Here is a 17,332-nt window from a genome sequence, read left to right on the forward strand (position 1 = left end):
TCCAGGAAGGCTGCAATATAAGCCCTACCCCGAAAATAAGCCCTAGTTTAAAATGCTTTTAAAATCCTATAATCTACTCTATTACAGTAGTTTATAATGTATAATGTGTGTGTTTCTGTAATATAATTGCGGGGAAGAGAGCTCAGGCGGGTCACAGAAGCGCAGAGCAGCGCTATAACAAAGGTATTTGGCACAGTTATATTACAGAAGTACACACACATTGTACATTATATAATACTGTAATAGAGTGGATTATAGGATTTTACAAGCATTTTAACTCACTTCACACTGGGGAGTCCTGACGGGCAGGGAGAGAGTGGCGGAGAGAAGACATCACATTAAATGGTAAGACCGACCCTGAAAATAAGCCCTACTGTGTCTTTTGTTGCCAAAATTAATATAAGACCCGGGCTTATTTTTGGGGAAACATGGTAGTAGCCTGGGGGGTCACTTGAACTTTGTACAAGAACTGTACCAATTGTCCTATTGGCACCATGTGTAAAAAAGCACATTGTAGGTGAAAATAACTGATATGGGATAAGCATGTCTTGTCTGTCTTTTCAGTGGAAGGTGCGACGAACGCTTGCATTTTCCATCCATGAACTGGCAGTCATTCTCGGAGATAAGCTCACCGCCGCTGATCTGGTCCCCATTTTCAACGGCTTCCTGAAAGACTTGGATGAAGTGCGCATTGGTGTCCTGAAGCATTTGTATGACTTTCTTAAGGTAATGTGAGAATCTCTCACCAGTAGATTGTGGTAGGGTGTCATGCTGATTGATGTAAACTGAGATCAAATGTAACTCTGCCCAGTATGTAGTTCTTCATATGAAATCCTCTGTTTTCAATGCTGTAATGATATAGAATTCACCAGAAGGATAGTATTACAGTATTTCTCTACTTTTTTTTATGGGTGCTGTAACTGTACCCATAAAAAGAGTAACTGTAAAGAGTCCGCTGGGAAGTATGCCTGTCCCCTACTTTTGCCTCGAACAGAAACAATCTATTTTAAAGGGGTTGTAAAGGTACAATTCTTTTTTTCCCTAACTAGCTTCCTTTACCTTAGTGCAGTCTTCCTTCACTTACCTCATCCTTCCATTTTGCTTTTTAATGTCCTTATTTCTTCTGAGAAATCCTCACTTCCTGTTCTTCTGTCTGTAACTCCACACAGTAATGCGAGGCTTTCTCCCTGGTGTGGAGTGTCGTGCTCGCCCCCTCCCTTGGACTACCGGAGAGTCAGGGCGCTCTCTACGTTGCAGATAGAGAAAGTAGCTGTGTGTTAGTGGGCGTCCTGACTCTCCTGTTGCCCAAGGGAGGGGGCGAGCACGACACTCCACACCAGGGAGAAAGCCTCGCATTACTGCACTGATTGTGGTTGCAATGCTCTGGGGGTTTGAATAAAAAATTGATAAATGCCCATTTTTTATTAATACATTGCTAGTACATTTACATTTTTTTCGAAGGTGGACTGTGCCTTTTAAGTTCTAGTTTACTGTTGATATATGCTGTAAGTTTTATGCAGTGTGTGACAGATTGAAGAGATGATTGTGAATGAATTCTCTGTGTCTCTGAAGCTCCTTCACGCAGACATGAGGCGAGATTACCTCTATCAACTACAGGAGTTCCTGACCACTGACAACGTCCGCAACTGGAGGTTCCGATACGAATTAGCAGAGTGAGTGACAATTGTATTATATGGTAATGCTCTGTAGAAATGGGATCATTAACCACTTATGCCCAGGCCAGGTTTTGCGATTCGGCACTGCGTCGCTTTAACAGACAATTGCGCGGTCGTGCGACGTGGCTCCCAAACAAAATTGGCGTCCTTTTTTCCCCACAAATAGAGCTTTCTTTTGGTGGTATATGATCACCTCTGCGGTTTTTATTTTTTGCGCTATAAACAAAAATAGAGCGACAATTTTGAAAAAAATTCAATATTTTTTACTTTTTGCTATAATAAATATCCCCAAAAATATATATAAAAAAAATGTAGGCCGATACGTATTCTTCTACCTATTTTTGGTAAAAAAATCGCAATAAGCGTTTATCGGTTGGTTTGCGCAAAATTTATAGCGTTTACAAAATAGGGGATGGTTTTATTGCATTTTTATTAATTTTTTTTTTTTTTTTACTACTAATGGCGGCGATCAGTGTTTTTTTTCGTGACTGACATTATGGCGGACACTTCGGACAATTTTGACACATTTTTGGGACCATTGTAATTTTCACAGCAAAAAATGCATTTAAAATGCATTGTTTACTGTGAAAATGACAGTTGCAGTTTGGGAGTTAACCACAGGGGGCGCTGAAGGGGTTATGTGTGATCTGAAGTGTGTTTACAACTGTAAGGGGGGTGTGGCTGTAGGTGTGACGTCATCGATTGTGTCCCCCTATAAAAGGGATGACACGATCGATGCCGCCGCCGCCACAGTGAAGAACAGGGAAGCTGTGTTTACACACCGCTGTCCCTGCTCTTCAGCTCCGGGGACCCTTTGCGGGACTCCAGTGGCGATCGGGTCCGCGAGTCCCGTGGTCCCGGAGCTTCGGACCAGGTCGCGGGCGCGCGTCCGCGACCCACAGCTGGGTACTAGTACAGGACGTACCTGTACGTACATGTGCCCAGCCGTGCCATTCTGCCGACGTATATGTGCAGGAGGCGGTCCTTAAGTGGTTAAAGGGCATCTCCATGAAACACCTGAAACATACAACCTGTGGGAATACCTGTCCTGCATACCCACAAGGCTCTGCAGTTGGCGCTCCCAGAAAATTCGATTGTTAATAGCAAAGATTTTTTTTTTTTTAGCAGTGGGGTGAAAGAGTGCACTACCTGTCACAAAGGGAGTGTTATATTAAACCACTTTAATACAACACTATAGATGAAAGATGGCTACCACGCAGCTCTCTAGTTCTGAGAGGGCGTCCCTGTACATCCTCCCAGAACATGCAATCAGACACGGTGTTTGGACACTGCTGATCACAGATTGAGGTAAAGGGCCAATCACAGAAGCCCTTTACCATGTGATCCGCTGTGTCCAATCACAGCTGATTACATGTAAACAAACTTGCCGGTTATCGGCATTCCTTTTTTTCATGCGCTGTCACTGTGTGAGGAAAGGAGAGCCGATAACCGGTGTTCTATCGATTTGTGCCCCACGCATTTCAGGGGCACAATTGAAAGCTATGCAAACAGTGGAGGGAGACTGTAGATGTCAGATTGTGCCTTGCTGTAAATCTGTGATGCAATAGCGAAGCACAATATGACAATACAGTATGTCCCTCCGCTGTTTGCATAGCATTAAATTGTGCCAGAGAAATTGTATCTCCCATCCAAAAAAGGCTCCTACGATGTGCGCGTGTGCTATGGTCACGTCACTCCAGCTGATCGGCAAATCGGCTGAAATGCTGTTCCATTCTGCGCATGCGCGAGCACTTTTCAAAGGTGGTCACATATCGGTAGAACACGGGCAAGGCATTTACATTCATAATCAGGACCCATCAGCGCCTATCGGTGAAGAAGAAAAGTTACTTATTTGCAAATTTTTTTAACAGAAAAACACTTACGTTTAGTTTTTTCCAAATTTTCGGTCTTAGCGATGATTAAATACTGCCAAAAGAAAGCTCTATCTGTCTCAAAAAAATTATAAATTAATTTGGGTACAGTGTTGTATGACCGCGCAATTGCCATTGCTCTGGCCTGGAATACTGGCCTGGGCAGGAAGGGTGTGAAAGTGCCCTGTATTGAAGTGGTTAAGGTATTTAGAGAAGGGGTAGTACTAGTACTGCTTTCTTTGATGTATACGCTGTGTTCTCGGTGGTATTGTCGTGCAAAAAATCCAGTAGTGATGTGGGGAAGGTAAGAGGGGTGGACAAGGGAAGATGGTCGCTGTTAGTGCACCAGAGCGCTCCCAGTCTTTAAAGAGTCCCCAACTAATCTACTAGACACCTGTAGTGTCAATTTTTTATTCTTAAAATGCTTTCATATTTGCTTGAAAAAATCCAAAGTGCACAGAATGTTCTATAACTGGCATACAGGCAGTCTACAGATCTTTTAAAGGGCTAGATTCAGGTAGGGGCGCACATTGTTACGGCGGCGTAGCGTATCGTATTTACACTACGCCGCCGTAAGTTAGAGAGGCAAGTTCTGTATTCACAAAGCACTTGCCTTCTAAGTTACGGCGGCGTAGCGTAAATGGGGCCGGCGTAAGCGCGCGTAATTCAAATGAGGATGAGGGGGCGTGTTTTTTGTTAATTCTTGGTGACCCGACGTGATTGACGTTTTTCCCGAATGGCGCATGCGCCGTCCATGGAATTTTCCAGTGTGCATTGCTCCAAAGTACGCCGCAAGGACGTCATTGGTTTTGACGTGAACGTAAATTACGTCCAGCCCTATTCGCGAACGACTTACGCAAACGACGTAAAAAATTCACATTTCGACACAGGAACGACGGCCATACTTAATATTGCGTGCGCCTCCTAATAGCAGGAGTAACCTTACGGCAAAAAAGACTAACGTAAACAGTGTAAAAAAATAGCGCTGGGCGTACGTAAATTTGTGAATCGGCATATCTAGGTCATTTACATATTCTACGCCAAAAACGACGGAAGCGCTACCTAGCGGCCAGCATAAATATGCACCCTAAGATACGACGATGTAAGAGACTTACGCCAGTCGGATCTTAGGCTAATGTCGGCGTATCTTGCTTTCTGAATACAGAAAAAAAATATGCCTGCGCAGCTCTGAATTTACGCGGCGTATCTATAGATACGCCGGCGTAATTCATTGCTGAATCTAGCCCAAACTCACCATCACTGGCCGTCTGCATACTGGTCTGGTCATCTTTGTTGTAATGATGAATCCTCTCCAGTAGGAGGCGCTGTCTCTGATCACTTGAAAATGCACTGAGAAAATCTTTGTGTGGGTTTTGTTTCAGGCAGATGATCCTCATCCTAGAACTATATAGTCCCAAAGACATCTATGACTATTTGCGAGTTATAGCACTGACGCTGTGCTCCGACAAAGTGTCTGAGGTCAGGTGGATCTCTTTTAAACTGGTAAGTGGTGCATAAGATTGCATCTGTTTATAAAATCATTTATTTGTTAAACTGTTTACTCATTATTGGATCATTGTAAAAACTGTATAATACGGGAATGAAGAGAGGTATTAGGCAAAAGCAAATAAGTACAATGATTAACATTTGTCAATGACATAGATACAGGAGTGCAATAAAAAGGAATCCCATTCCACCACCCCCCCTTCACTGGACTGTTACATGTCATAGCTGGGGTGAGGCCTAATTCCTTCATGGATAGGTGCTGAGGTCCTACACCAGGGATATGCAATTTAACGGACCTCCAGCTGTTGCAAAACTACAAGTACCATCATGCCTCTGCCTGTGGGAGTCATGCTCGTGGCTGTCAGAGTCTTGCTATGCCTCATGGGACTTGCAGAACTACAAGTCCCATGAGGCATAGCAAGATTCTGACAGCCACAAGCATGACTCCCACAGGCAGAGGCATGATGGTACTTGTCCCTGTCCTACACCATGTCCTTGGATTTAAGGCCCAAGCTATACTCTGGTATTCCATTTCTGCTGAAGCTCGCATCAAGCCCTGCCCCTCCTACTGCTGAGTCAACAGCTAACATTCAACAGGTCAAAGCCAGATATTGAAATGCAAAGTCTTTCCATGAGGAGGGAGGAAGAATGTACCACTGATTTGGACAGAAGTCTTTGTGTACAGCATGGGTGCTCAGCCTGTGGCCCTCCAGCTGTTGAGGAGCTACAAGTCCCAAGAGGCATTGCAAGGCTGACAAGGGCCAGAGGTTGAGCACCCATGGTGTACAGCAGAGGTCTCAAACTGGTGTCCCTCCAGCTGTTGCGGAACTGCAAGTCCCATCATGCCTCTGCCTGAGGAAGTCATGCTTGTCACTGTCAGCCTTGCAGGGACTCATGGGACTTGTAGTTTTGCAGAGGCGATTCAGTTCGCATGTGTAGCGCTATACAAGTCATTCATTCAACAGCTGGAGGGCCGTCAGTTTGAGATCCCTGCTGTCTGATGCTACTCACATTCAGTTGTTGCCATGCTGATTTCTATACAGCACATGTCTTTAGTGAAGTGCCTGATACCACATGTAAAAAGGAAAGGTGCTGAGGATAGGGGAAGAATCGTGGATATAAAAGGAGGGGGAAATGCAGCCAATGTTTTGCATCATTTGAAGATGGCATTCAAATTTCTTCAGCCACTATGAGAGACACGCTGCAGCTTACCAGATTCTCAGGCCTCAGATATGAGGAGGTGTGACAGCGCTTATAGGGACAAATCCCAGAGTAGATGGATGGCAGCCGTCCCCGCCGGAAGAAGACCGTGATTATTGCTAGCGGCTATTGCAGCCACTTGCCATAATCGCAAGCCAATCCGGCGGTCTGGTTGTACCCAAGTTAATTGATCAAACAACTTGCTACATTCAGCCTGCCTATTAATGGTTTTGAATCTCGTGCGGTTCCTGCTGAACCAGCCGAGATTCGAATAGTGTATAGTCATGTATAGCCAGCCTAAGGAGAATGCTGGAAGGAAGAGAGGAAAGATCCCTGGTGCCGCACATCCACGTAGTCCTATGGTGTATGAGAGAGACAACCTCAGCCTGGGCTACCACCAGGTCACGGTCACCAACGCATTTCGCTCCGCCCCCAAAGCTTGGTCATGGGGATCATGGAGATCTAAGGCAAATGCTGATTGTGAAGTATGTTAAGCACCATTTATTATAATAAAACTGCATGTACTCAGACAGAAAACGAGTCCAAAGCATTGTACACTAAGAAGAAAAATGTTACTGCGCTGATCTAATTATCCAGAGGTATTTAATCTCTGGGAATATGGACATAAGTGAAATATCAGGGCCACAATGTGCCCAATCTTAAGTGTGAATAACCTGAATACAAACAATAAAAAATATAAGAAATATATGAGACATACAAATGTGACACAGTGATTTCAAACTTAAATCATATATCTAGATCAGTGTGTCAGCATACAATCCATATGCCACAGTGCTTCTATGAGAAAAATGGCTGTTGCTGCTACTGACCAACCAAATAGTGAAAACAATACGAAAGATATTACAAAAAAATATATTATATATATATATATGTGTGTGTAAAAACCCAATATGCGGTACGCCAACTGCACCGTGAGTTGTCCAATAACCAATATTGGAACAAAATAAAATAAATATCAATAAAAGTGAAATAATTATCAAACAACCATACAAATGTGCAATGTGCTGGCTGCACTTAAAAATAGTCCAAATGACAGGCAATCTTGCTCTTATACAATAGGTTCCAGCAAACACAAGGTTCAATGTTGGTAATGCTGTATACAGGAAAGTGCCGCTATCTCTTCCACCCGACAAAGATGTGCCACCATCACCAATGGTTAAAATCAACACTCACCAGACCCCAGATATTATTAGGCTCCAAAGTGGTGTCTTTTCTTTGTCGGTCAGTGGGTGTTGCCTCCTTTTCCCTTTTACAAGGTGTCATCAATTCCTCAAAAACAAGGGGCTCATCATGGTGTAGTATATTAAAATATGTATTTATTTAAAAAAGGTAAAAAAATATAACACTTACAATATAAAGTGCCTCTGACCGGCACTGAGCTCTCCTGACGACGCAACTAGCGAAACGCGTAGAGGCTGTTTGGACACACACATTGAGGGTGCAGCACACCAGCGCGCACGGACCCCTTGTAGCAATACATGCGGAGCACAGCGGGGCAAGCACACCTCTTAGGACGCCACTTAAATGCTGGTCAGCGGCTTTTAACGGTTGACACTGCCAAAGACACTCAGTGCCGGTCAGAGGCACTTTATATTGTAAGTGTTATATTTTTTTACCTTTTTTAAATAAATACATATTATTGATATTTATTTTATTTTGTTCCAATATTGGTTATTGGACAACTCACGGTGCAGTTGGCGTACCGCATATTGGGTTTTTACACACACATATATATATATATAATATATTTTTTTGTAATATCTTTCGTATTGTTTTCACTATTTGGTTGGTCAGTAGCAGCAACAGCCATTTTTCTCATAGAAGCACTGTGGCATATGGATTGTATGCTGACACACTGATCTAGATATATGATTTAAGTTTGAAATCACTGTGTCACATTTGTATGTCTCATATATTTCTTATATTTTTTATTGTTTGTATTCAGGTTATTCACACTTAAGATTGGGTACATTGTGGCCCTGATATTTCACTTATGTCCATATTCCCAGAGATTAAATACCTCTGGATAATTAGATCAGCGCAGTAACATTTTTCTTCTTAGAGCACTATTGACCCCCACTAAGGGCACACAGTACTGCAGCAGATCACAGTTCACATTTATTTATTTATTTATTTTCTTTTGCGCCGGTGACACTCACAACCAAAGCATTGTACAAGCCGCCGGGCGGACGCACTGATCTCACTGCTAGGCTCCGTTCTATGCGTTTCGTCCAACAGATGTTATTGCTTACAGTGGCAGCGCAACACTTTTTTTTTTTTTTTGTTCATATCTGTATATTTTTTTCTGTTCAAATATTTGTAAGTGCTGAATCCATATTTGTTGTTTTATTTTGAAAAAAAAAAAAACTTTTTCTGTTGATTTACTGCGAGCACCTTTAGCGCAGAAATCCATACACACGTTTCTGTAAAAGTGCCGTCCATGTAACTGAGTGGATGAGGGAGCTGCAGCTGAATCTTGAGATTGAGTTTTTGATGCCAGTTAAATAATCTTGTAGTGGTCGTCGCCCTGGCTTTTTTTTTTTTTTTTAGTTGTTTTCAGAGATCCTTTGTAAAAAATCTTTGATACTATGTGTTTTTTATGTTTTATTTTTTCAGATTGTGGAAATATTGCGAAAGTTTTATTCTAATGGGGAGACGGAGTTGGGAATTAACTTCATCAACGAGCTGATTGTGCAGTTCCGACACTCCAACAAATGGGTGGGAAGGCAGGCCTTCGCTTTCATCTGTCAGGTATTTTTGTATTTCCTTGTTCCTTCTCTGATGTACTGTGATGATCTGTAATCTCCTCATCCACCACAACAGAATGTCTTCCTTATCTCCTAACATAAGCTATGCATATCCATTCTATTATCAAGAGTACCTGTCCTCTCCAGATTACACCATGAAGAACTTCTAAAAGCTCAATTTATATTTTAAATCAGGGGTCTCCAAGCTACGGCCCAGGGGTCTGATGCAGTCTTTGGCTTGCCTTTATCCAGCCCTTGAGGCACTTTTCTCTCCACTGATACAATACACTATTCCTTCTACTGACACCAACAATGGGGTAATATTCTAGCAACTGTCATAACTAATCCCACTGACACCAACTATTGGGCACTATTTCTCCCACTGACCCACAACAATTGGTTACTATTAATCCCGCTGAAACCAATGATGGGGAACTATTCCTCAAACGAACACCAACAATGGGGCACTATTCCTGCCACAGACACCAACAATGGTGCACTAATAATCTTACTGACAATCTTAGAGCTGCGCGATCAATCGTTAAGAATTGAGATCACGATTTTTCCCCCCTTTCGATCCTAAAGCATTTTCCTGATTCTATGCAGTTTTCTTCTCAAGCCAACAGCTATCAAAAAACAAAACAAAAAAAAACAGGCAGTCTGCCAAGTGTCACAACATTCCTCAGCTGCTGAGCAAACTATAAACATAACATCTTGTTCTTTTAGATGAAAATGAGGGAAGTTTAACCACCTTAAAGACTAAACCTTTTTCTGACACTTGTTGGGTTAAAATCATTATTTTTTGATAGAAAATGACTTAGAACACCCAAATATTTTTAATATATGTATATATATATATATATATATATATATATATACACACACACAACAGCAAAGTTAGCCCAATTTTTTTTTTTTTTTTGTATAATATATAAGAGAATCGTGATCTTTATTCTAAGCAAAAAATTGTGATTCTCACTTTGGCTGGAATCGTACAGCTCTAACTGACACCAATGATGGGGCACTATTTCCCCCCCCCAATATCAAAAATGGATTCTTCCCACACACACACACACACACACACACAGGGCCAGATTAAGAACATCATGGGCCTGGTGCTGAGGATTTTGGTGGGGCCTTTTAGGCTGCATTCACACCTCCGCGACAAGTAACGCCGCGTACGCGGCGTATTTTGCCGCGAATAGTGTAACTTTTTTTTTACAAATCCTTCCTATTGCTTTGTATGGCCGAACGCCAATGCCGCCTGAAAAAAAGGGTCCGGGACTTTTTTTTCATGCCGCAGGTGTACGGCGTCTATGAGATGTGAACCATCTCATAGACAGCAATGGGAATTCTCCCCTCCAGCGGCACGAGCGGCCGGCGTCGGGCGTTTTGTCGCGGAGGTGTGAATGGGGTGTAATAAATAATAAATAAATGCGTGGGAATGACATGAACGCAGCCCAGCCAAGGCAAGTGACCAAAGGCACAGAACCCAGAAGGAAGACCGGGTGAAGATGGAAGTGTCCAGGCCCCGCCTGATTCATCGCAGCACTGGAGGGCTCAGTCTGAAAATTGAAGTGTACACTAATGTGCTAATATGCTGTGCATACTTGTACGTTGTGGCATAACCTACCCCAGGGCCTCTAAAAAGTAGTAATGTCAGGAAAGTTTACTACCGCTTTATTATCACAGGATCCCAGGAGCCTCTCATGGGGCCCCTACTGACCCAGTGGTCCTTGGGCAGTGCCTAAGTGCACAGTTGCCAACATTTAAAAAATATTTTCAGGGCCACTTTTTTATATAAGTGCTATATTTAGAGTAGCTGAGATCCCCGATGTTCCTCTATACATCATAGTAGTAATCACAAAATTAAATGAGTACTAATAATGGGGCAGAACAAATATGAGAACTGATATTTCCTTTAGTTGAACTAACAAAAGTGTGTCCATTCTAGAGCTGGTAACATTGAGGATATTCAGTATAATTTTAAAGAACTGTTTTTGTGGGTAAGCGACATAGGGGAGGAGTATGGACGGTATATAAGTGGGAAGTATGTGCAGGTGAGGGAGAGGAATGTGCAGGGTCTAACAGTGGGCACTATGTACAGGAGAGGAGTACAAAGGGTACGGAAAAAAGCACTATGTACAGGAGAGGAGTGTGAAGGGTATGACAATGGGCAGTATTTACAGGAAGAGTGAGGGGGTATGACAGAGGGTAGTACGTACCAGAGAGAAGTGTGGAGGGTATGATGGGGCAGTATGTACAGGAGAGGAGTGTGGAGGGTATGACAGTGGGCAGTATGTACAGGAGAGGAATGTAGACGGTATGATAGTGGGCTCTATGTATAGGAGAGGAGTGTGGAGGGTATGACAGTGAACACTATGTATAGGAGAGGAGTGTGGAGGGTGCGACAGTGGGCACTAAGTACAGGAGAGAAGAGTATGACAGCAGGCACTATGTACAGGAGAGGAGTGTGAAGGGTATGACAGTGGGCGCTATGTATAGGAGAGGAGTGTGGAGGGTATGACAGTGGGCACTATGTACAGGAGAGGAGTGTGTAGGGTATGACAGTGGGTACTATGTATACGAGAGAAGTGTGGAGAGTATGACAGTGGGCACTATGTACAGGAGAGGAGTGTGGAGAGTATGACAGTGAGCACTATGTACAGGAGTGGAAGGATATTTAGGGACTGAGTAGTGGTTAAGCGGGTCATACATGGATTGAAATTATGCCAATTATGCAGAGACCAGCCATAGTCGATCTATGTATGGGCTAGCTGGTTTTACACAAGTCAATCTATTAATCAACTTGAGTACAACCAGCCTGTTTTTTTTTTCTTAAAACAATCAGTGCTGCCAGCTAAAGTTAGCAACACTGATTATTGTACGCACTGGCAGAACACAATAACACTGCTGGAGTGATTCCCCCATCCACAGGTCAGCAGGTGAGAGGGTGTGTGGGGACAGGCTGGGGAGAGATACTAGTCAGTGGCTGGGTAGGCACTGGTAGTATCAGAGCCAGATACACACAGGTTACATACGCCACGATCGTTAGAGCGAGAACAATAATTCTAGTACTAGACCTCCTCTGTAACTCTAAACATGTAACCTAAAAAAATGTAAAGCATCGCTTAGGATACCAAAAAAAATTGTGCTAACTTAACTAACTAACTGTTTTTTTAATGAATGAAACATTTTTTTCCAAAAAAACATGTTTGAAAAATTGCTGCGCAAATACCGTGCTAGAGCTGCACAATTAATCGTTAAAAAAATCGTGATCTCCATTCAACCCCCCTGACGATCTTCAATGCAGAGTTTGCTGATTCTTTCATATAACAAGTGGAGAGACTTTCAGCTGTCAAAAGAAAATATCCGGGCAGTCTGCCAAGTTTTTAACAGGAAACATTGTAACTAACGCTTCCTTCTTAGATCAAAGGGATACACTTCTGTGTGTAAAGAACAAATCTGGGCAGTCTGCGAAGTTTGTAAACAAAATGAAACATTGTAACTAACTAACATTGTAACTAAATTTAACCACTTAAAGTCCAACACTTGTTTCTTAAGTTAGAAAGCAATATTATTTGCTAGAAAATTACTTGGAACCGCCAAACATTATATATATTTTAGCAGAGACTCTAGGGAATACAATGGCTATTGCTGCAATATGTTATGTCACACTGCATTTGCCCACTTCAATGAATAATAAAAACCATAAAAACAAAACAGTGAAGTTAGCCCATTTTTTTTTTTTTTTTTTTTTTTTTAATGTGAAAGATGATGTTACGCCGCAACAATCGTGAGAGAATCGTGATCTATCTTCTAAGCAAAAAAATTGCAATTCTCATTTTAGCCAGAATCGTGCAGCTCTATACCGTGCAACATAAAAAGTGCAAAGACCACCATAGAGTAATTTTCTAGCAAAAAACAAATGATGATTTTTACATGTAGTAGAGAAGTGTCAGAATTGGCCTGGGTGGCAAGGGGTTAATTACCATGAGTAATATACAAATAATTATTATAAGCACTGTGATCCTATCAGTCTGCTGTAGTGTGTCAGCTTGTATTTATACTGGCCGCTCTGAATGTAGCTTCTGACAGGCTGTGCAAGCAGGCCTGTATCTCCGGAACCATAAATGATAGCCTTCCCATATTTTAACCAGTTGTGGGGTAGCTCTTCCCATGCCTACCCCCAAATGTGGGGTTTCTGTGACCTCTGGTCATCGAGCTACAACCCCCCAAATTCTATTTAAAAAAAAAAAAAAAAAAACATTTTTTTTTTTTTTTTTTTTTTTGGGCAAATGGGCCTATCTTGAGAAAGGAGCCTGGACCTGAAGCTCCATCAGCCCCATTGTTAATCCGGCCCTGCACACACACACACACACACACACACACACACTGATGCCAGGATAATTTCTAATCTCAATGGCCATAGTCTGGCCCCCTAAAGTCTGAAGGATAGTAAACTAGCCCTTTGTTGCAAAAGTTTGGAGACCCCTGATTTATATAACTTTAGCAAAATGATGATTTCTGTGAAGACGAGTATAGATTTTAGATGCCATGGGTGATGCACCTCCTAGGTGGGAACCAGGAAAGCAGAACATAACTGCCCTTTTGCAGCAGAAGCTAAAGTAATAGAAGCTTTGCATCCTACTAACATGAAGCTGTAAAGGTCTGAGCAAAGATGGTGTTATCCTTCTAGGTCATTCAGAGTCGTGTAATCTGATTTCTCCTGCTGTGAAGGTCTAATCACAGCACAGACTATACATAATGTAGCTGTAAATTAGCCTGCTCTTACCTTGAGCTCCCTGCCAGCTGGTTGCACATTGTAAATATAAAATATTCATAGGAATTTTCCCTGTTCAGCAAGAAAGAAGAAATGGTTTTGCTGTGATCATAATAAATAATACCATGTATACATAACACACAATTATGTTAATGGCTGTGTTTCTTGTTTGGCAGGCAGTGGTGCAGGAAGAGTGTATGCCACCCGAGCAGTTTGTTGCACACTTACTCCCCAGTCTTCTGAGCCTGGCCTCGGACCCTGTGCCCAATGTACGAGTATTACTGGCTAAGGCACTTAAACAGACTCTTCTGGAAAAAGGTACAAATAAGGAAACAAATGATTAGTGACATGAAACGTTTTCCCGGTGCTGGAAGTTGCAAATGAGTAAATCTGGCCATCGATGGATGGAATCTCAGTCGGTTCAATGGGGACCAGACAATATTTGATCCATCTATGGGCAGGCTGGTTGTACTGAAGTCAATCCATTGATCGACTTCAGTACAATCAGATTTTTTTTCTTTACATGTGATTACTGCACCAGTAGTAATCGTGTTCTGCCAGCAGGGAATGCTCCCCGCTGGCAGTACACAGCGGCACTGCAGGAGGGATTCCTCCATCAGCACTGATTGTGTCGATGGTGGGGGGGGGAATCAAGTGATTTCTTTCCTGTAACCCGTGGTTGCAGGAAAAAAGAAAATTGCATCATCTTCAGCTTGCTTAACTCATAGCAGTGCCATTATTTCCAGTGTGGGTTGTAGAGGCACTCCTAGCTTGGAACTAGCACTGCTATAGGGAGGGGCAGAATCCAGCCGCTGAGGCAACAGACATCCTCACAGGTTTTCTTTAAAGGGGTTATAAAGATACATGTTTTTTCACCTTAATGCATCATATGCATTAGGGTGAAAAAACATCAGACAATGCCGAGCCCCCCCCTATACTTACCTGAGCCCTCGAAAGTCCCGCGCTCGCCCCCAACATCCTCCTCATTTCTGAGCCTGCCCCTTGATTGGTAGCACTGGATGGATTGAAAGCAGCGCAGCCATAGGCTTGTGCTGCTGTCAATCACATCCAATGACGCTGTGCGCCGGGGCCGAGTGATACAGTGAGCGGCAATAGCTGCCGGCTGTATCACGGGAGCGTGCCCGCAGGAACTCAACACCATGCTCGTTCGCATGAAGGTGTTGAGTTCTTGCGAAGAGGAGCCGAGACAGCAGTCGAGGGACCCCAGAAGACCAGGTTCAGGGACACTCTGTGCAAAACGAGCTGCACAATGGAGGTAAGAATAACATGTTTGTTATTTAAAAAAAAAATATTTAACTTTTAAAGCCCTTTAAAGTGTTTGACTTCAGGAATAAAGTGTCAGGGAGGAAAAAAAAATTCTCCAATACGTGCACATTTGTCATGATTTATTCCTTTAAAGATCCTGCAAGTACGGAAAAATAACTATTGATCTGCCAGAAATGGACTCTTAAATCGTTTTGTGGGCTGACAACACACAGCATATTTTGTGGACTGAGTGGTGTCAGCCCTGACATAGAGACGAATTCCCTAGTTTTCGTAAATAGCCTGGCGCAAATCGATTTTTCCAAAGTGTCTCACGTGCATTCTAAAAGTGGTGCACCAAATTCATGTACTTGTCTAGAACGTGTCCTTGAATTTGGCACCAGTTTTATAAGACTTTTTAGCAAATCTATCTGCCTCAGGGTCTCTCGCTGTATGCCAAGAGACAGTTGGTCTTAATTAGCTCCACCTTTGCAAGATGAGAACTATCAGTGCTTCATTTTGAATTTGGCACATTGATTGCAGCACAATGTATTTGTGGCACATTTTGCAATTACCTGAAATCGCCACACAAGTCGCTGTCTGAAACACGGGTGGATGGATCCCATCAAGGATCCCATGATTGGTAAATGGCCACACTGCTGGACTGTTGACATGTTTTCTGAAGCTTAGTTAAAGTGGTTGTTCAGCCACTCTAACCTGCACACACCATCGGCACTACCTCCTATTGCAGTGCCCCCCTCTGTGTGCGATTTATAAAAATAAATGCTGCAAATGCCTCATTTCACAGCCGAGATAGCGATCACGTGACTGGTCAGCTCTCTCCTTTCTTCCTCTGACAGATGCAGCGGGAGGGGCTGAGATTCCCCCACTAACATCAGTTGGGAGGAGTAACTGGCTGGTCATGTGATCGCAATCTCGGCTGTAAAGTTGTTATTTACAACATTTATTTTTATAAATCATACACAAAACAAAACACTGCAATAGGAGGCAGTGCTGATGGTGTATACAGGTTAGTGTTATGCAAGCAGCAGAAGGGGGGAAGGGTGACACTGTCACAAGCAGACAGGCAGAGAGGGGAGGGGGGAGGAGGACACAGAAGCAGAAAGGAGAGCAGATAGCAGGCTGCGGGATGACAGAGGCACGTAAACTGACCATGGTGTCAGGGCTCAGCAGCCATGATAAAATGTGGTCAGTTTACAAAGGGGAGGGTAGACACTGGCAGGATCAGACAGGTATTTTAGGTGTTACAGGGGGCCAAATTACACAGCATAAGCACTGTGCTGTATAAAATGCTTTGAAGGAACCGGATCCATTTATTTTTTTGGGGGGGATTAACAAACGCTTTAAGGAAATACAAAGGGGCCCTACCTGGCCCAAGAGATTTTTTATTTATTTTTTGTGTTTTGCATGACAAAGAATGCAGCAGTGAGATTCTGGGAAGAAGGCAGCAGATTCCTTTAAAAAGTGACAGCGTAGTTTTCACTGATACCTGCTAGGAGTTGTAATCATGTGCTCTTTCCTCCAGCGTATTTCACCAGCCTGGGGAACCCACACCTAGAGACCGTGGAGAAGACCGTACAAGCCATGCAGCTGGATAGAGACCAAGACGTCAGGTTCTTCTCCGCCACTGAGCCAAAACGACCCCTGACCAGCAGCACCTCCCTGGAGCAGTCCGTCGACTGATTCCTGTCTGTACAGGCTTTTTTTTTCCTCAGATGTCTCCCGCACAATATTTTCTGTAAATATAAATGAATCCCTCTCACAGAGCAAATAACCCCATCTTTCCCATGGCATGAGGTGCGTTTATATAGCTTATTTTTTAAAGATAAAGCAAAACTCCTCCAAAAAACAGATGCAAGTAGGGTGGAATGGGGCAGATTTCATTCTCTTTCCAGGTTTCAGGACACTGTAGGTCCTTTTGTGTGAATGGGATCTGTAAGAGGCCTTGTTGGACTTTAAAGTAGAACTGTGCAGGGCAAAAGCAACAGGTTCTCTTTAATACCCCCCTTCTGAGTAGCACATACCTGTCGTGCGGTCCTCCACCACTTTATTTGGCGACTGCAATTAAAGCAAATACCTGGTGGTTCAGAAGGGTGGAAGAATGAGTCGCTCTCCTTCCAATCATGACAGCGCCTGGCTTGGCCCAGTGCTGTCGCATAGGGGGTGGGGAAACTCGCAGAGCTTGTGTTCCTCGCTCCCATAGCGGAATGGGGTAGTGGAAAGAGCAGTTGGAAGTTAAGCATG

General features: G+C 43.1%; 1 protein-coding gene across 2 annotated transcripts in view; it reads left to right on the plus strand.

Annotated features, from left to right (window-relative positions):
* LOC120919288 (serine/threonine-protein phosphatase 4 regulatory subunit 1-like) overlaps window positions 1–17,087 on the plus strand; it is a 77,917-nt gene extending 60,830 nt beyond the window's left edge. For both annotated transcript variants that reach the window (XM_040331369.1, XM_040331368.1), the window contains 6 exons: window positions 565–726; window positions 1,573–1,673; window positions 4,930–5,050; window positions 8,891–9,025; window positions 13,981–14,122; window positions 16,614–17,087. In XM_040331369.1, the coding sequence (XP_040187303.1) occupies window positions 565–726; window positions 1,573–1,673; window positions 4,930–5,050; window positions 8,891–9,025; window positions 13,981–14,122; window positions 16,614–16,771 (819 nt within the window). In that variant the 3' untranslated portion in view covers window positions 16,772–17,087. The remainder of the gene's footprint in view (window positions 1–564; window positions 727–1,572; window positions 1,674–4,929; window positions 5,051–8,890; window positions 9,026–13,980; window positions 14,123–16,613) is intronic.
* The last annotated feature ends 245 nt before the right edge of the window (window positions 17,088–17,332 follow it).

This window comes from Rana temporaria, chromosome 12 (genome assembly GCF_905171775.1).
Source record: "Rana temporaria chromosome 12, aRanTem1.1, whole genome shotgun sequence".
Lineage (NCBI taxonomy): Eukaryota > Metazoa > Chordata > Amphibia > Anura > Ranidae > Rana > Rana temporaria.